Source organism: Notamacropus eugenii, chromosome 1 (assembly GCF_028372415.1).
Source record: "Notamacropus eugenii isolate mMacEug1 chromosome 1, mMacEug1.pri_v2, whole genome shotgun sequence".
Lineage (NCBI taxonomy): Eukaryota > Metazoa > Chordata > Mammalia > Diprotodontia > Macropodidae > Notamacropus > Notamacropus eugenii.
The window spans coordinates 762,025,585-762,045,674 of record NC_092872.1 but is presented as its reverse complement, the minus strand read 5'-3'; the positions used below and the strand labels follow the sequence as shown (position 1 = coordinate 762,045,674).

The following is a 20,090-nucleotide window of genomic DNA, read 5'->3' as shown; positions in this document are numbered from 1 at the left end:
CTGCCTTTACATTATTTTCCCTCATTCTGACATCACTTTTAATTCCCCCAGTATTTGAACCCTGCTTTTCAGATTTGTGTCTTCCAGACTACAGGCCATTGACCTATGATTTATAGCAATCAGTAGGTACCAGCACATGTCCCCCCATTGGCTCCTGCATGCAAGCTGTGCTTGGTTCCGGTCAACCTCCTCTCTGGGACCCCCTCAAGCCAAAGACAGCTGTATAGATCTTGCCAGCAGGAAGCAGTTTCAGAAGTTGAGATTTTGCCCCTTTCTCCAGAAGATAATGGATCCCATCTGCTTGAGGGGTGAGTAATGTGGTGTTAATGATGGACTCTAAATGACCATGTCTTTGAAAGCAACCCCTCTCTGCATTTTCTCATAAATTTCAGTGGCCCAGATCACTGGCATCAGGCACAACCCTACTTTAGGATGGAGACTTGAACTGACATTTTCTAATCCAGTGGCTACTTTGGAAGTTTCCAAATTTGTTTGCACATTGAGTGCAGCACTTTATTTTTTGTTGTAAAAAATTTCACTTTTCATTTTTTCCAACTACATGCAAAAACAATGTTTAAAACATTTTGAAAAAAGAATTGAGTCCCAAATTTTTTCTTCCCTCTTCCCTTTATTGAGATTTTGACATGAAAATGTGTATGTGCAACACAAGATGGACCTAGGCCCAATGCCAGCAAAAGGTTCCTTACAATCACCTTCAGACCAGTTGTTTGACCCCGTGACTGTCAAGGAGCTGAGGGCTCTCCAAGGTGCTGCTTTGATGAGGAGTGGCCTTCACTACATGGGTCTCCAGACCCAACCATTGTCACTTGTCCTGTGACCTCCTAAGTTGTCTTGGATTGGAAAATTGTTTTATCCTGAATTTTTGTTGGTACTTCCCCACCAGAATTGGATTCAAAGCATAATTTAAAGTTGTTTGAGGATTTGCGAGAGTTCAGGTTAAGTTTTTGCCCCTACAGGACCATCATGGTTCCACCTTCTTTATTAAAGTCATAAATTTAAACTTTAATGACACTATAAATTTCTGCGGAGTGGAGGAAAAAACAGTTGCCCTCTGGTGTGCCTTTTGTCAACCTAGCTGACTGGACCAGAGTTAGAAAAATAGAGGGAAAGACTCTCTTCTTGAAGGCTTTGCAAATCCTGCAGAAGTGTTCATTTTCACCCCATTTGCTTTGGCTGATCTGACCACAGGAAAGTCTATTTAGAATTATCAAGACACAAACCATCTCCTGTAGAGAAGTCCCAGGAGGTCCCTTGTACTGTTCAGAGCTCCGGATTTTATGTAACCATCACCTCAGATGGCTCTTACATTGTTGGGAGCTCCTTCCTATTCCCGTCAGGCTAGTAGAGCAGGAGCAAGCATGGGATGCTGGTTAGATAGATATGGCAGGGCCTCTTACAAACTATGAGCAACTGTTTTCTCACACGATGGTTCTACTCTGCCTGAAGTCCTTCAGGGGAATTCCTTCCTCATCATCATGGCTGTTGGTTCACAAAAATCAGTGAACGAAGAGTTTCTTGATTGTCATATGCAATTGCCTGAACATAGGCAAATATATATGTTGGGGGTGTAAGCTCAGTTCCATGTGGACAGTCTCGGGCGGGTAAAGGTGAGAACTTCTAAACCTTAGAGTTCTCATGAGGCCCCCCAGGGAACAGCAGGGAATTGAGGTGTGAGACCAAGCTATCTCGTGCATTTCCACCTCTTCCCGTGAGAAAAGTGCTGGGAGAGAGCATCCCCGCCCTCGAGATTGGCCCAGATCTGAGCACACCTATTGTTATCTAACAGGCACGGTATTCAGGTGCAAACTATGCAGCCGGAGAGCTTAAGTAGGGTCAGGAAAGCCTGAAGGCGCTCTTAGCGCTGAGGGACCCTTACAGGACAGAAGGCCCCTCTTCCTTCTCTCTTCGCTCTTCCCTCTCCCCTCTCTCCCCACTTCCACTTTTGCTTTCATTCTCTTACTGTAAGATCTTTGCCTCCTTGGGAGATTTCTCTCTCTCCTAAGGAAGAGCTCCCCCTGCACATGTAACCAAGACCCTGAATAAAGCCTAACCCTTGCTCGACTCTGGAAAGTCTCTTCTCTCATACGTTTATCCGGTTTGGCCAGCCGAAGACCTGCGATAGGTAAGGTAAGACCCGGGTAGCCCTCAGGCCTCTAGGCCTGGCATATATACATATAGTTGACCTGTAGATCGCAAGATTTCCCAAAATTATCCTTTTATATTCCCTTGATCAAAGACCTCTCATTTCTTCTCTTCACCAAACATTTCCCCCCAGTTGACATAATACTGATGTGAGCTCATTTCCTAATTCTGGGGACATTCTGTTTATGAGAACATCCAGATGTTTTCCTCCACTCAGTCCTACAATCTATGAGCCTATTTCCACACTTTTGGTTTACAACCCGGTGGGATGGCATGATTTATTTCCCCTTATTTCACGATTCTGTTATAATCAGACACAAAATTTAGCCTTCATTAGTGACCTGCATGTTCCAGAGAAAAGCATGTCCCTTGGAGCACATTGATCAGTTTCTTCCTAGTAAGTAGAGAAAGGAACTCATAATTTTCATATTAATCGACATGATCTTTGTAATGAATATACTAACAATTAAATTTTTTTTCAAGAGTTGGCTCTCTAGCTTGGGAGTCACAATTATCAAAATTATGACAAGGGTGACAACCATTGGACCTTAAGTGAAGGGAATCTGGAGAACCTGTTCCCCTCACAGAACTCTGGTTCTCTACTTTAGCAGAGGTGGTCACGAGCCCCAAAGATGCGACTCCAGAATTGTTGTTTTTTTGGGACTTGTGGGTTTCTCATGGAAAACCACTAAAAGACTGTTTGTAATCCACCTTCCCCTCTGCTTCTCCAGTGGTGACATAAGTATAAAACATATGCTTTCACTTCAGGTAAGGGAACATTCCTCGATTAATTAAACAACTTAATTACTGGCACCCCTGGTTTCTAGGCCTGCTTTGTGTGGTTCCAAGCATTCTCATGTTATAAACTGGCTCAGTAAAAATCTTGTTCACAGAATCCTCTGATGAAAGGATAAGACATGATTTCTGGCTGAAAGCTTTCTTCACATAGAGGCCATAAATGGCTTGTATGCAGATTTTTCTGCTGTCTACAAAGCTCTATAATTCAGTTACATGCCTCTCCTCCATCATGTCACTGATGAGATTTATAACTTATATGAATTCTCTGATGTGAAAAAAGGACTGACTTTTGCCTGAAGGCTCTACCACATGGCTTGTATTTTCTCCAGTGTGGATTCTCTGATGTTTGACCAGACTCGAGCTGACTCTAAATGCCTTTCCACATTGATTATATTCATAAGGTTTCTCTCCAGTGTGGATTCTCTGATGTTTAACTAGACCTGACTTGTTTCTAAAAGCCTTTCCACATTGGTTACATTCAAAATGTTTCTGTCCAGTGTGGATTTTCTGATGTTCTCTAAGGTTGGCCCTCTTTGCAAAAGTTTTACCACACTGATTACATTCAAAAAGTTTCTCCCCAGTGTGGATTCTCTGATGTTCAGCAAGACTGGAGGTGACTCTGAAAGTCTTTCCACACTGAATACATTCATAAGGTTTCTCTCCAGTATGGACTCTCTGATATTCAGCAAGCCTGGAACTAACTCTGAAAGTCTTTCCACACTGAATACATTCATAAGGTTTCTCTCCAGTATGGACTCTCTGATGTTCAGCAAGCCTGGAACTAACTCTGAAAGTCTTTCCACACTGATTACATCCATAAGGTTTCTCTCCAGTGTGGACTCTCTGATGTTCAGCAAGCCTGGAGCTGCCTCTGAAGGCCTTTCCACACTGATTACATTCATAAGGTTTCTCCCCAGTGTGGATTCTCTGATGTTCAGCAAGACTAGAGCTGACTCTGAAGGCCTTTCCACACTGATTACACTCATAAGGTTTCTCTCCAGTGTGGACTCTCTGATGTTCTGCAAGCCTGGAGCTGCCTCTGAGGACCTTTCCACACTGATTACATTCATAAGGTTTCTGTTCCGTGTGGATTTTCTGATGTCTTCTACGGTTGGCCCACTTTGAAAAAGTTTTACCACACTGATTACATTCAAAAGGTTTTTCCCCAGTGTGGATTCTCTGATGTTCAGCAAGACTGGAGCTGACTCTGAAAGCCTTTCCACACTGATTACATTCATAAGGTTTCTCCCCAGTGTGGATTTTCTGATGTTCTCTATGGTGGTCCCTCCGTGTAAAAGCTTTACCACAATGATTACATTGATAAGGTTTCTCCTCAGTGCGAATTCTCTGCTGTAGAGCAGAGAGTTTTCTCCAAGTGAAGTCACAAGGACCATCACCCATGAATCTTTGCTCCTGAGTTTTTTCCACAGAAAAGCTTAGGTCTGCTCAAGTTTCCTTCATTTCCAGTCTGATCTCTCCTTCTGAAAGAAACAAGCAGGAAAACATATACACACAGACACATTTATTATATCCCCTTCCCTTCATTGGCAGAACATAAACCCCTTTTCTCTTTCCCCAGACAAAGCAAAAGACTTCAAACTTCCAAAGTCTTCAAATGGGCAGAACCAATTATTTCAAATTGTCATTAGCTCACATTCTAAGGATGATTTAGTTTACAAAGAGCTTCACGCACAATTACATTGGGTAACCACAACCAACCTATGACAGAGGTAGAGTGTTATCCCATTTGAAACTCAAGCCTTGAGCTCAGAATGGCTGAGTGATTTGACTCAAAATTCCAATTTTGAGATCTGAACTCAAACCCATGACTTATAATGCTCTGTACACAGTACTAGAAAGGGTGCTTCCACTCTCTTTGCTTTTCACTTTCGTGGTTTTCATTTTCAATCTTTTCTTCACTGATATTATGCCATTTGGCACATGCATAATATTCAAATTATTTCATGATCTCTCATACTTGTAAGTAGAGTGCAATTTCCCTAGTAGCAATTTTAAATCTTATTTCTTTCTGTGGCAGTATTTGAGGTCACTTGAAGCATAGCAGTGCTGGTTTTTGTAGTTACCTAAAACATAAAAGTTTTGTTCTGGCCTATTAATATATTTTGTTTTGGTTTTTGGTGAGGCAATCAGGGTGAAAGGACTTGTCCAGAGTCATGCAGCTAGTAAGAGTGTCATTGGCTATACTTGAACTCAGGTCCTCCTGATTCCAGGGCTGGTACTCTATCAACTGCACCAACTACTTGCCACCTTGGCCAATTAACTTCCAATGTCTGAACATATGCCTCTCATACATGAATTTGGGTGTATCATCCTTTTGTAAGGAAGTTGGAAAGCAGGCTTCACTGTTAGTCTTCTTGAAGCTTTTTCGCATTTCCAGTTTCCCAAACTCTTTAAAGGTTCTAGACACTAGTCCAAATGATTTGAACTAAGAATTTGTCATTGGCACCTTAAGTAGTAAAGAATCACTCAATTCTGTTATTAACATATTTAGACTCTGGAACAGCCTCGTGGATACTTCCACCATAACAGGATTTTTTTCTGCAGCGATTCAAAATCACTAGTCAGGCATAAAATCCTTTTGGAGGGACTATGTGCAACACATTCTTTCCATTTCTCAACTTGACATCAAATTGTTTCCAAACTTGAAGGAAGGTTGGACATTCATGTGCAAATTCTCACAAGCATGCACAGACCTTCACTGGCTCATTGTTACTGCGCCAGAATGTCTTTCATTCCTGGGTTGCCTTGTAATATCTTATCAAAGCTGTAATTACCAGATCAAGATGTTACTGGGTTGGCATTCTTGCAGCAGAGTTAGCAGGCTCTCTGGACTGATGATTGCTATGCATGCACAGCAGAGGCCACAATGAAACCATCCTGAACTCCCCACAACCTTTTTACAAAAACAAACCTTAAAGTGCCCCTCATTACAATGCTAAAGTTGTTTTCCAATCTGAACCTTTATTATTCACCTCCCCTGTCAGCTTCTCAAAGGAACTGTTCAGTAACACAGATTAGTCATTCAATAGAATTTCAATGAAAGTGCAGTAATGTTTCCACTGGTAGAAAAAAGAAAGTTATGTCTGAAGAAATTCTATCCTTACAAAGGTTTTAAACATAAACATTTTTTTTTTAAAAATCTGTGCAATTGACCTTCAAGTACATTTATCATTTAATACACTACTTGTCATGAGTAATTAGAAAGATAAATCTTTAAAAGTGTAATCATGAATTCACTTTATTGACCAGTTAGGGAACTAAAAAAAAATGAATTTCCATCATTTGAGAAGTCTTTCATCAAACAATATTACTGTTGCTATGTACAACGTTCTGGTTCTGTTCACTTCACTATGCATCAGTTCATATAAGTTTTTCAGATATCATCCTGCTTGTCATTCCTTATGGCACAAAAATATTCCATTACAATCATATGCCACAGCTTCTTTAGCCATTCCCCAATTAATGAATATCCCTGCAATTTCTAATTCTATTCTCCACAAAAAGAGGTGCTATAAACATTTTTGCGCAAATAAGCCCTTGTCTCCTTTTTGTGGATGCAGACTTAGCAGTGGTATTGTGGATCAACGAGTATGCAGTGTTGTAGTCCTTTGAGCTTATTCTGTTCTCCAGAATGTTTGCATCCCTTCACAACTCCACCAACAGTGCATTAGTGTGCCAGTTTTCCCACATACCTTCCAATATCCACCATTTTCCTCTTTTGTGATATCAGCTACACTGATCAGTGAGGCGTTACCTCAGTGTTGTTTTTAATTTGCATTTCTCTGATCAATACAGATTTAGAGTAGTATTTCATATTAATACAGATGCTACCTATTACTTTTATCACTGTGATTTTGATTTACACTATTTCCCCCCAATTCTCTTCTCCTCAGACTGTTATTATCCTCACTCCTTATATTCTCTCATTTCCCTGTTGAACTAAATGTATTTCCATTCCAAAACAGTCTCTTTTCAAGTCAATCCACTAAAAGTGAGGTTCATTTCCTGTTCCTTCTCCACTATCTTCATGTTTATGTACTGGATTGGGAGCTCCCTGACATTAGAGACTTCCTGTTGCCTTTCTTTGGACCTGCAGAGCTCAGCATGGTGCCTAAAACACAAGGTGCTTAATCTTTACTGATTGGCTGAATGGGCCCAGGGTTGACAGCAGGCCCCAACCTCTACCTCAACCCCTGCATTCTGTTCTCTCTCCTAGGTGTCAAATGCATGTTCTCACTTCCATCATGGTTCCGTAACTTTCTTGCACCCATTCACCTCTAAGGCTCTAAACCTGGTGAAATCTGACCAGACCCAACAATGAAAATCACAGAGGCTTCTCTGTACAGTCCTGAAGGGTCTCATACCAGGGGACACCTTCAAGGCTCTACCTCCCAGCTCTGCAAACTGAAGTTGTCATCACCTACAGATAGCTGATCAATGATTCTCCAAGAATGGGACAAAGATTGAGCCAAAAAGTTGAGGAAAGGGACTTGGGTGATGATTTATGCAAAGCTTAGCCTTGGATTACTTCCAAGTAAGACAGCAGCCTTCACTGCGACTGATGCTGTGGGATGATGGAGAAAACCATGAAAGCAGGTTGCCTGGGATCACTACAAATTTAGGCTGCACCACTTCAGCTGGACCTTCATTGAGGCAAGGCAATACTCTGACATCTCCCAAACTAAATTCTCATCCACCCACCACAGCAGCTTTTCCAAATCTTCTCATTCATCCTCAACCCTCCCATATCACTTGATGTCTTTCACCCCCCCACCCCCACCCAACCCATCTACACCTTCTTAAGATCTTGGCCTCCTATTTCATTGAAAAAAATGACACCTTTATCAAGAGCCATCTTATTGTACTTATCTCACATTAATCAGAAGTCTTCTTTACCTTTGTGGACTCAGTATCAGATAAAAAGGTCATCCTCTTGCTCACTAAAGCTAATCCCTTTATGTGTGCAAATAATCCCATTCCATCCCTCATCTACCTTGGAATATTCTTGCACTAGTATCTCCATTTTCTCCACTAATTTTTACTCTCTCCCACAGTAATGACTCCTTTCCTATTGTCAAAAATGAAGCCATTTGTCTCAAGATACCCTCAATGAACCATGCATCTCCCTGAGATATTGTCCAATATCTGCTCCATTTCATGGCTAAGCAGCTAAAGATGGCCATTTACAGCAGGGCTTTCCAATTTCTTTCCTCTGCTTTCTTTGAAACTCTCTGCAGCCTGCCTCCCAAATTCATTGTTTTATTGAGATATATTTCTCTAAAATTAGCAATAATCCTGAAATTGCTAAATTCGATGGCCTTTTCCTGATGCTAGCTTTTCGTGGCTTCTCCGCAGGCTTTGCCGCTGTCAAGTCACCCCTTTTTTCTTCATACTCTCCTCTCTAAGTTTTGGTGACACTGTTCTCTCCTGGTCCTCCTTTTACCTTACACAGAATGAAACCCATTCTCTTTCCCCCAATCCTCTCATCTGCTTACATCCCTTGTGTTATTGGAGGCAAGTTCCTATAGTCCAGGTTCAGAAATGAAGTACTCCTCATCAACTCTCACACATTCATACCCCAGAGCCCATATTCACTTTGGGGCAAAGTCTTCGGATTCCACATCTCTCCCATACACCCCCTTCTTTCCCAATAATATAACTGTCTTGGCTCTGCCCCAATCACCTGAAGTATTTCAGAAGCTGCTGGTTGCTCCAGAGCTGCCTCACCTCCCCCCACTCCAGTTAATCTTCCACCCATGTGTCAAGTTCATCTTCCTAAAGATCTCACTTGCCCATGTTACCCCCACTCAACAACCTGCTCTGACTCCCCATTAAAAGGATCCAATATAAAATCCTTCCTTGGACTGTTAATCACTTCATGACCTCCCCCTCCTATTCTTCCAATCTTCTTTCACCTTATTCCCCTCTTTCCCGTCCATACGCAATAATCCAGTGGTGTGGGCCTCCTTTCTGTTCTATGAACAGGATACTCCACCTCCTGACTCCCTGGGATCTTCTCACTATCCCTTGTGCCTAGAATGTCATGGTGGCTTCCCTGAAGCCCCAGCTGAAGCCCACCTTCTGCCATAAGTCTTGCCCAGTCTTCCTTCACTTTAGGACCTTCCCTGTCTTGCCAGCTGGAATTTACCCTCTCCATAGCAGTTTTCTACATAGGGGTTGGAGTGTTGTCAGCTCCACCAGACTGTGAAATGCTGGAAAGCTGGGGACTTCTGTTCATCTCCTTATGGTCCCAGTGCTTACCCCAAGGGGCTGGCACACAGCAGACACTTAACAAATGTTTGTTGACTTGAAGGTCTAAGAAAGAGCCCCTGTTGGATGGCCTAACCCCTTTCGGCACTTTCAGAGATTTCATTCCCCAAATTCCAAGTAGCAACTTCTTATAAAATGACAAATTTAGCTCTGGAAGGAAGCTGAAAGGGCATGAAGTCTTAACACCCTCATTTTACATATGGGGAAACTGAGGCTCCATGGTACAGTGAATGGCCCAAGAAGCCACTGCTAATAACAAATCTGAAAAAGAATTCCAAGGCAGGCTTTCTGTCCCCAAATCTAGCACCAGCTTCACCACACCACATAGCAACCTCTCATACTCACAGCTCTCATATACCTGCTTTCATCTCACTTACCAGGACAGTGACTCCACAGGACTTCTTGTTCCAACATCCATGGTACTTTCCTTTGCACAAAATAAGAGATCACATCTTCTCTGGGAACTGGAAGACCTGAGCATGGGGAATCAGTTAAGGATGAGCGTGGAGAGAGACTTGTAATTCAGTTCTCTTTAGGAAAGGTATATGGATACAGAGCTGCTCCCCTTTGAAGGTAACTCCATTCCAGACATACACAGGTGTCTGTACTGACCGATGCAAATAACTGAAAATGGGGTGTGTTGTACAATCTGTTCTAAGAACCACACAAATTCTCTGTCCTCAATCTCTTATGTTTCATTGTGGCAGAAACTCCTAGATCTAACACAGGGTAAAATGGTAATTGTGTCAGATCAGCCTCAAGTCCAAGCAAAAGGGATCTTTGTGCTCTCCCTCTACCAGGCTCCTTACTCCCTGACCTCTATATAAAGGGGTAATGAGTTGTAATGTTCATTCACTCTCTTGGTGAGAGTCTCCTGCTGGCAAACTGAAACTAGTTATTCCAAACTCTATTTCTCAGTCAGTCTATTATTTCTGGTATCCACAGGGGCATGCAATCCAGGACTCAGGGTGGTTCCCAGGAATCCTGAAGGACAGATTCCATAGCATTCATTTTGGTGAGTTCTGGGGAGAGATGAGGGAGAAAATTATGAAATGAATTTGAAGTCAGAGAATTTGACCTTGTGCACCTTCTTCATAAAAGGATGTATAGTTTTCATTGTCTAGAAATCAGAGGCAGCGGATAGTGCAGTGGAGAGAGCCCTGAGCTTGGAGTCAGGAATACCTGAATTTAAATCCAGCTTCATATACTTGCCAGGTGAGTTCCCCTGGGTAAGTCACTCTACCTCAGTTTCTCAAATGGGCATAATATCACCTAACCTGGAAGGTTAATGTGAGGATGCAGTGACATAATATTGTACAGAAAGCCCTTGGCCCAGCACATGGCAAACAGCAGGTGAACATAAATGCTTATTCCCTTCCCTTCCTTTCCCACCATCTGTGTTGGAAGTTTAGGGTGACAAACCTGCTACACCAGCCACAAGTGAGAGCTGTGAGCTACCAATGTGGGCTTGTTAGCCAGAAGAATATTCCAAATACTAGGGATGTCCCAAAGAGGAAGGGGTTGTCAGGAAAAGCTTTCTGAGCCATTTTCAGAGATTTGGCAGCAAAACTCATGTCCAGGGAGAGGTCAGACTCAATAACCCCTGAGGTTGGTTCCATGTTCAAGATTGTTCCACAATGATTGGAGCTTTGACCTGAAGCTGCCTAGAACTGGTAAGAGACTGCCTCAGGGGCAACAAAGGAAACCCTCAGCTTTCTCTCACACAAGGCAAAGACTCTCTTTGAGAAAACCAGGTGGCCTGAGGAGCTTATCTCTTGGACACAGGAGACATACACTTCTCCCTAATAACTGATAGTGGCTCCAAAGCCTGCATACCAGGGAATGAAGATGTTCCCTCTGACTGCAGACTCAAGAGTGAGCAGGGGAAGTGTCCTTACCCAGGGAGAGCAGGTTCCAGGCATCCTCCAGCATGACCTCCCCGTATAACTCCTTCTGAGGATGGTCCAAGAAGCCCCACTCCTCCTGGGTGAAGTCCACGGCCACATCCTTAAACGTCACTGCCTCCTAAATCATCAAAGGTCACATGACACAGAGTGAAAGATGCTTCAGAGTTAAATATTCCAATCCTCTTCACTTTATAGGAGGAAATGTCAGAAACACCTCTTGATATCACACTCGGTAAGAATCCAATGGAATTTGAGAAAATTCATATTCATACTGAAATTTGAAAAAACATCCTAACATTAATAAAGCTGGAAAATGCCTTATTATGGAATGTGTCTCATTGTGGAATCAGGGAGAAAGTGTGTGTCTCTGTGAGGCAGGTGCATCTATGGAGGAGAAAGAGAGAGGGTCCTGTGAAATTTCTTCCTTGTCAGACCTGATATGATATAGTCTAAAGAAAATGACAAGCTGGCAGGTACTGCTGGGGGAAGAAAATAAACAGTTAATATAATCACTGAAAAGAGAATAAGGGTAAAGGAAGACCTAGTTTGCTCCCAGAATGGCTGGAATAAAGTCTTATCTACACATAGTTCCCAGCTGAGCCTGTGTTCTCCTGGGAATACTGAATGCTGCTTCCCCGAGAATCTGAAGGACAGCTCAGACTGGGACCTGCTGACGTTCAGGGCTCCTCAAGGGGTCTGATCTGTGGCAAAGCTGAAGGGAGCTTCCCTTGCCCACAATGGGATCCTAGTTCTGCAAGTGCTTAATCTGGTTTTCAGCCTTCTTGGCAACAGCAAATCTAGTGAACTTGGCCAGTACCAGCCAGCTGGCAAGCTCTGCAGGTCCCGTCTGTGATTCCTGCCCTGGTGATTCCTGTGCATGCTTCAGGCTGGCCTAGGAGCTGGGACTAAGAACCACATCTTGGGATATGAGCCAGGTCTACAATGAATTCTGAACCTCCTTGTCTCTAGGTATTCTAACTAGAGTCTCCAACTCCTCCTGACCCCCAATGCTGCCTCAAGGCCCAGGTCCTCACCTGTCCAATCCAGGATCTGGTACTGGGCAACGAAGAAATCAGGTAGCACTGGGTCCAAATCACTTGGGTCCACAAGTCAGGTTCCTCTCTCTCTCCCACATCCCATCAGTTGTCCAGCTTTTCTGATTTCACCTCTGTAACATCTCTCAAACGGCATCACTCCTCCCCCACCTAAGGGTGGCCACGTGCAGGCCCAAACCCTCATCATTTCACACCTAGGCTATTACTATAGCCTGCTCAAGCTTCTCCCCACTCCAATCTGTCCTCTATTCAGCCACTGAAGTGAGTTTTCTAAAGGGAGGCTCTGACCATGTCACCATCTTGCCCCTCCATTTGATATCCACCACTGAATAATACAAATGCAGAAGTGATGCAAAGCCCTTTATGACTTAGTCCCTACCTGTATGTGCTCCTCTGTCGAGGGACCCTGGCCTTCTGGCTGTTCCCTAAACAAGACCGTCCATCTCCAGGCTTCACACATTTTCAGTGCCCAGTCTCCTTTCGGTGGACATCCCTTCATACTGTACCTTCCCTAATGATTCCTCGTTGTTCACTCACGCCTACCTCTGCATGATTTGGGGATTTCCTTGGCAAACATGCTAGAGTAGTTAGCCAGTTCTTTCTCCAGTTCATGTTACAGAGGAGGAAACTGAGGCAAATGGAGTCAAGTGATTTGCCCAGGGCCACACAGCTTGTGAGAGTCTGAGGCCAGATCTGAACTCAGCTTTCCTGACTCTAGGCCTGGCAGCCTATCCACTGCACCACCTAGCTGCCCTACTGGCTGCACTAACTTTCTGATGTCCCAACTTCAGTCTCGTCTATGGGAAGCCTGTCACAAATCCTCTTAACTCTAGAGCTTTCTCTCTTTTCATTAGCTTCTACTTTGCACAATTCTGCAGTAGACAGCAAGGTCCAGTGTTGTCTCTTTATGTGTCCCAAACACTTAATGAATATTTGTTGATCAATTATCTCAGTGCCAGATTTCTTCCAGGACCTTTTCTTCTTCACCCTCTGCTGAGAGCACTGGTGAAGGAGTCAGGAAGACTGAACTTGGGGAAGGCCTGGGCTCACATCAAGCCTCAGACACCAAGAGCGATGTGATGGTGGCATATCCCTTAACATCTGGGTCAGTAATCTCAACTTAGGTAAACTGAGGATAGTGGGCCTGGCAGAGTCAAGATGGCAGAGTGAGGAAGCAAAGCAGTGCTAAGAGATCTGGGCAATGTACCAGACCAAATGCTGATGGGGAAAACCACAAACACCTGTGAGGCCTTGGCCCAGGTTGGCACAGAGGGGAAAAAAGGAGGTCCATGGACCTTTGAAATAAGTCTAGAGAGGAAGACACTGCACAAGCAGCATTTCTGCAGTGAGATTCTGTGTAATAGGGAAAGATGATTCAGACCCACCTCAGAGAACTGCAACAGGATGGCTGCCACTGGCAGCTCTCTTACCCTCTACCCAAGCCCAGCTCACATAAGCAGGGTCAAGGAATCTGTGTCAAGCAGTGGAATTCCTGGATAGGGAGACCCTGGAGAATGAAGCAAAGAAGAACAGAAGCCTGTAGAAGCAGGGGTGTGACTCGGGCCTGGGAGGCCAAGCAGGGTCTGCCATCCAATGTCCAGGTCAGCCTGCAGTGGAAAAACAAGGCAGGAATCCCAAAATAAAGAGAAACTTACAATTCTGCCCCCTGAGCCAGTCAGCAGAGCTTAGTAGTTGGCCAATAGGGGTAGAGACTGGGTCCACTGTTGTAGAGACTCAAACCAAGGTCAGAAACTTGGAGATCTCAGAGCAGGAGGACAACAATACTATTTTGTTCTGGAACAGACCACTTTGGGAACACTGAGAGCTCATAGGTCTCTATTCTGCCCCTGACATCCTGAAATTAGATAACACTCAGGACCCCAAAGAAGCACCCACAAGAGCAGCCCTGAACTTCCATCCCTAACCCTAACCCTAACCCTGCAGGGTGCTGCAGAGGAAGGAAGCTGAAAGAATGAGCCAACAGAAAAAGAAGAATCTCACCGTAATGAATGGTCATGGCAACAGAGGAACTGGAGACACAGATATAGAAGAGTGACTCACCTCTACAAGCACAGCCTCCGAGAAACAAGTCTTGGGCACAAACTCAACCAGAATTTCTGGAAGCGTTGAAGGAAGAGTTAAACATGTTGGTAAGTGGAATGAGAATGCTCAGGGAGAAAGAACTGGAAAAGAGATGAGTGGTGAGGAAGAGTCAAGGAGCTAACAGCTTGGCAGAAGAGCCACAAAACCACGGCCAAGCAACCAACTCCCTCAAACTTGGAATGAAACAAACAGAAGCCACAAGGCAATAAGAAATGTTAAAACAAATTCAAAAGGTTGAAAAAAACAGAAGAAAATGTCAGTTATGCCATAGTGAAAAACAACTCAGAAAAGAGAACAAGGGAAAATTTAAATAACTGTGGACCATCTGAACGCCATTAAACAAAGAAGCCTCAATAGATTTCAAGAAATCTTCCAAGTGCCCAGACGTCTTACAACTAGATCAGAAAGCCAACGTAAACAACAGATCACTTCCTGAAAGAAATCTCTAAATGAAAACTCCCAGGAACACCACCGCCAAAAACACAGAGCTAACAGGTGAAGGAAAAAATACAGGAAGCGGTGAGGAAAAACTCAAGTACCAAGGAACCCCAGGATCACACACAATTTGGCAATTTCCTTCATTTACAAAGCCCAGAGCTTGGAAGACGATAGCCTAGAAGGTAAAGGGTATGCTAGTTATTTCCCAACAAAACTGAGTATAATGATACAGGTGAAAATGAGTTCTCATTAAAAGACTTCCAAGCACTCTTGATGCAAGGACCATTACTCCAGAGAACTTTTAAAGTTCAAACACAAGTGAAGAGGAACTCAAGAACCTAAAGAAGGATGAACTGGCCTAGGGGAATAAGAAAACAAAAGGATAAACTGCTTTTATTCAAAGATGGGGAGATGGTATGTATCCTCTCCAATTTCTCAGGCTTCATGGTGGAAATCTAATTAGAAAAGTCCTGGGAGGGGTTCCGTAAAGTCTTGATCTTAAGGAACATATGGAAAGAGAGAAAGACGAATACACTAAGGTGCATGGATGGGAAGGATGGTTAGGAAATATTGTCTCACACAGTGATGGGGCAGAAGTAGAAATCTATACCAAGGAGATGGGAGTGGGTGAAAACAGCTGATGCCTGAGCCCGAGAATCGTCAGAGTCGTCTAGTCAAAGGAAGGAAGAACACAGCACAGAGTTACACGTACAAATACATTGTACTCAGCAGTGAAAAGGACAGAAAGGAGGGAAAGGAGAGGGGGAAGCAGGACGATCGATGAAGGCAGAGAATAGGCCTGAACAAAACAAATTCCATCTTTATAACCTTCTCTGAGGTGGCAAAGAAGAAGAAGAGTCACAGGGTCTGTGGAGAAGCTAGTCCTGGTGCCCAGGCCCAACAGAGGCAAGGGTGAGAATCCCGGGAGCTGTCCATCATTCAGTCACTGAGCCAGGGTAGGTGTTAGAATCACAGAAGCAGCAGGATGGCCCCAGAGCTGTCTGCACAGCACGTTGTGGCCTGGCCTAGGCACTGTCTCTCTAAATGCTCGTTAACCTGACCCCAGAATGCTAAAGGGGAGGGCATCGGAGGGCCCTGGGAAGGCTTGTGGGAGCTGGGGCGGGAGGACATGGGCAGCACCCGGGGCACCAGGTCTGCTCTGGTGACCCCAAGGCAAAGGACAGGAACCGAGGAGGCTCCAGGGCTCTGTCCAGGGCTGCCCAGACAACGCTCAGGGGCAGGGACTCCTGGCCTTCAGGTGGTACAAGGGAAAGCACGGCCACTAGGAGGGTGAGGAGCCGTTTGTAAGGGGAGGGGGTGGATGCAGTGGTCCACCAAAGACTGGCCATATTGTCAACAGGACCTGGGTTCAAATGCAGCCTGGGGCACTTGAGACTTCCAGCTGTGTGACCCTGGGTAAGTCACTTCACCCTGACCGTGTCACCAAAAGGACCTGTGAGGGCAGCTTGGGGGGCGGGCCCGTGAATCGGGTTCAAAGGCAGAGGAGGCAGCGGGGCAGCGCTGCGGCCGCTCCTCCTGTACAGGACCGCTCCCTAAGGCGGGCATCCCCGGCTCCGGGGCCGCGGGCACGGCCGGACGGCACTCACAGGCGCGGGGGCTAGGCCGCTCCCAGGGGCCATTCCCTCGGGGTCCAGGCTCCCTGTGTAGGGACCAAAGTGACTCCTCCGTCTCACCCCAGGCCCTGATCTGCCCTAACCGTCCTGCCCGCGTCCGAGTCCCGATCTCCAGCCTGGGGGCGGGGGGGGCCCGTCCTTCCGCTCTCCTCGCCCTCCAGCCCCGCGGAAGGCGGGCAGGGCACGCCGTGCCGGGGCCGCACGTGCCGGTCACGGTCTCCCTGGGCCAGGGCGAGGGAGGAGGGGGTGTCTCGGGAACAGCCGGCCACAGCGTGCTCTTCCGGGCCTGCGGGGCGAGGCAGCGCGCTCCTGGCTCCAGGGAACCGGCACGCACCTGACTCGCTTGAGGATCCCCTTCGGGAAGGCCACGAGCTCCGGCTCTGGGAGAGCCTGGACTCCTATGGGATGTCCCGCCCCCTGTCCGCCGGGGCCGCCTGCCCATTGGTCCGAGACGAGCACACTTCCAGACTCCAATTCCCAGCAGCGCCTGCACCCACTGGATCCGCCCGTTACTTGGTCCCTAGGCCTCCGCAGCCGGACTCCGTTTCCCAGAATCCCTCATTGGATAGTCCTTCCAGCGCGAGGGGCGGAACTTCCTATCCCCCTCCAGTTCCTGATTCGTGGGTTTCCCGGAACCCGTGGAAAATGGCAGATTCCCCTGGAGGAGTGATTGGCATGTTCATCCTCCAATGACTGATCTCACCCGGGTTAAGGACAAGCAGGGGCAGTTTCTCTGAGAATCCCACGAAGTTTGTGGAGGGCTTCAGTTTGTATTGTCCTGGGGAGACGTGAATGTCCTTCCCTCCCCGTGTTGCGCCAGGGTCCGGGAACTGCCCAGAAGGGTGGGGACGATGTGGCCCGGCCTGAGCCCAGCAGGGACCCCCGGAGGACGCGGACTGGGAGAAGAGGGAGCGCGGCTGGTGGTGCCGAATGAGGGGATGAATGGCGACGGCCTCAGGGACATCCGCCCCTTGTCCAGGCCGAGCCTCCCCGGGACTCACCTGCTGGAGGCGCCTTCGGAGTCTGGAAGGAGGAGACCCGGCTGTGGCGGAGGGAGGAGAGCGCGGGGCCGGGGCCTGAAACAGAGGCCAGGCCCAGCCCAGGCCCGGCTCCTGGCCCGGGAGGGGTCCTTGGGCTGCGTGCCCGCGTCTGCGAACCAATGAGGCATCGGGGGAGGGGTGGCCCCAGGAGTCCGGGGCAAGCAGCCGCTCCGGAATGGGAGGGACGGCCTGGCGGCTGGGCTCCCACCTTCTCCATCTCCATGGCCGGGGGCACAAGGAACTTCTTGAGTTAGTTTTTGCCTCGTGACTTTTGTGACCCAAGAAGCTAAAGAACGAGAACAAATGGCAGACACTCGTTGGATTCAGAAGAAGCGCTCCTTGTACTGGGTCGTCATGGCTCCCCCTCCCTTCTTAAAGTCGTAAATTTAATCTTTACGTAATGACACCATATATTTCTGCACACCGGAAAACACAATGTTGGCCTCTTGCGTACCTTTTATCTGCCTACTCGACTTGACCAGTTAGTCTTTTTGGAGGCTTTGCAAGTTCTGCAAAAGTGTTCATTTTCACCCCATTTGCTCTGGTTGATCTGGCCACAGGAAACAGTCCAGTTAGATTTATGAAGACAGAAATCATTTCCTGTAGAGGAATCCTAGCCTTTGACTCTCCAGAGCCCCAGATCATAGGTGGTCGTCAGCTTGGAAGGCTCCCAGGTGGTTGCTGGCTCCTTTCAATTCCCTGGCTGAACTGGTGAAGCAGGAACAAGTATGGGAGGCTGGACAAAGAGAATGGCAGGCCCTCTTATTGCCTAGGAGCAACTGCTTTTTCACACAATGGTTCTGCTCTGCCTGAAGTCCATCACGGGAATCCCTTCCTCATCCCATGATTGATGGTCACAAAAATCTGTGCATGAGAAGTTTCTTGATTGTCATAAGCAGTCGCCTAAATACAGGCTAATACATACAAATAGGCCAGTTACCCCAGTTTTTATACCCTTGATCAAACACCTCTGATTTCTTCCCTTCACCAAAACTTTCCCCCCAGTTGAAATATTGATATGAGTTCATTTCCTAATTGCGGAGACATTCTGTTTTTGAGAACATTCAGATGTCTTCCTTCACATTTTATGAGCCTATTTCCTCCTTCTTTTGGTTTTACAACCTGGTGGGACAGCATGATTTCCCCTTATTTCACCATTCTGTTATAATCAGGCATTATAGGGGTGGCCAGGTGGTGCAGTGGATATAGCACCAGTCCAGGATTCAGGAGGACTTTTGTTCAAATCTCACCTCAGACACTTGACACTCACCAGCTGTGTGACCTTGGGCAAGTCACTTAACCCCAATTGCCTCATCCTGGGTCATCTCCAGTCATCCTGAGGAATTTCTGGTCACTGGATTCAGACGGTTCTGGAGAAGTGAGGCTGGTGACCTGCACAGCCCTCCCTCACTCAAAACAAAGTCAAGCGCAAGTCATGTCATCATTTCTCTGGTGGCATGGTCTTCGGCAACAAAGGATGAACACACATAATCAGGCACAAAATTCATCCTTCATCAATCACCTCCATGTCCCAGAGAAAGTCCTGTACCTGTGGAGTACATTCATAAGGTTTCTTCCTAGTATGTGTTGAGAAAGGAATTTATAACTTTCCTATGAAAATAATATGTGAATGATAAATATGCTAATAATTTATTTTTTTCAAAGGCTGGCTCTGTCTTGGGAGTCAGAGCTCATAATGCAGCTTAAACTGACTAATCAAGACTGACGAGTTTACAATCACTGGACCTTCAGTGAAGCCAATCAGATTACAGGAGCAGTTCTGGTTTTGGATTTTTAGGAAGGTGGTCATGACTCCTAAAAACATAACTCCAGAACTGTGTTGAAGGCTTTTGTGGATTTCTCATGGGAAACCAATAACAATTGTTTCTAATCCACCTCCCCCTTGGCTCCCCAGTTGTGACTTAAAAATAAACCTATGCTTTTACTTCAGCTAAGGGAACATTTCTCACTGACACTGATTAAACAACTTGATGACTGGCACTCCTGGTTCTAGGCCTGCTCTGTGTGGCTCCAAGCATTCTTGGGTTAGAGACTGGCTCAGTAAAAATCCTGTTAACAGAATCCTTGAGAGGATGAGATGATTTCTGACTGAAGGTCTTCACACTGAGTCAAAAAATGGCTTGTATGCAGGATTTTCTGCCTCTAAAAAGTTCAATATTCCATTAAATCACCAATGAGATACCCACAGCAGGTGTTATGAATATGGATATGTACTTCCAGGTTTGAACGGGAAAATATAGCACACTCTCTTCCTCAAAGATGAAACTAAGATATTTATTCAGATGGTAGAAAGTGAAATCCACCATGGTAAAAAGGAAGTTTGTACACATTACAAATTTAGGGAGCATCACCATCCCCAAGTCTTCCCTCTATCAGGTCTCTCCACAAACAAGCTCCCTTAGGGAAAAAGCCTCCCTCACTCACTCTACCTACTCTGCCTATTCTTTCCTAAGCTCTGCCTGCTCCACCCATTCGGCAAGCTCCTCCCACCACAGGCTCCATGTGACTCAGACTCAAAGCAAGTCACAGAGGCCTATTAATGGACAGAAAGATCTTCCCATTCCATTAACACTGCATCCATTTACATGCCTCTCCTTTGTCATCTCAGTGATATCTTATATCAGCTCTATGATTTGAAAA

General features: G+C 45.8%; 2 protein-coding genes across 6 annotated transcripts in view; both read right to left on the bottom strand.

Moving 5' to 3' along the window:
* Window positions 1-608: 608 nt before the first annotated feature.
* LOC140496680 (zinc finger protein 74-like) lies at window positions 609-20,067 on the bottom strand. Of its 5 annotated transcripts, none has more exons than XM_072596962.1 (4): window positions 16,724-20,067; window positions 11,151-11,277; window positions 9,630-9,725; window positions 609-4,442 (listed from the first exon to the last, which is right to left on the bottom strand). In XM_072596962.1, exons 1-4 carry the CDS (start codon window positions 16,829-16,831, stop codon window positions 4,408-4,410), a joined length of 366 nt encoding a protein of 121 aa, XP_072453063.1. In that variant the 5' UTR covers window positions 16,832-20,067; the 3' UTR covers window positions 609-4,407. The 5 variants fall into 5 exon arrangements, with proteins under 5 accessions (XP_072453063.1, XP_072452902.1, XP_072453156.1 ...); XM_072596801.1 differs by lacking the exon at window positions 16,724-20,067 and adding an exon at window positions 12,594-16,356 and having other exon boundaries at window positions 4,297-4,442; XM_072597055.1 differs by lacking the exon at window positions 609-4,442 and adding an exon at window positions 4,469-5,746.
* LOC140496882 (uncharacterized) overlaps window positions 609-20,090 on the bottom strand; it is a 34,331-nt gene continuing 14,849 nt past the window's right edge. The window contains 3 exon segments of the mRNA XM_072597261.1: window positions 609-3,282; window positions 3,285-4,330; window positions 19,418-19,445. Coding sequence (XP_072453362.1) covers window positions 3,194-3,282; window positions 3,285-4,330; window positions 19,418-19,445 — 1,163 coding nt within the window. The 3' untranslated portion in view covers window positions 609-3,193.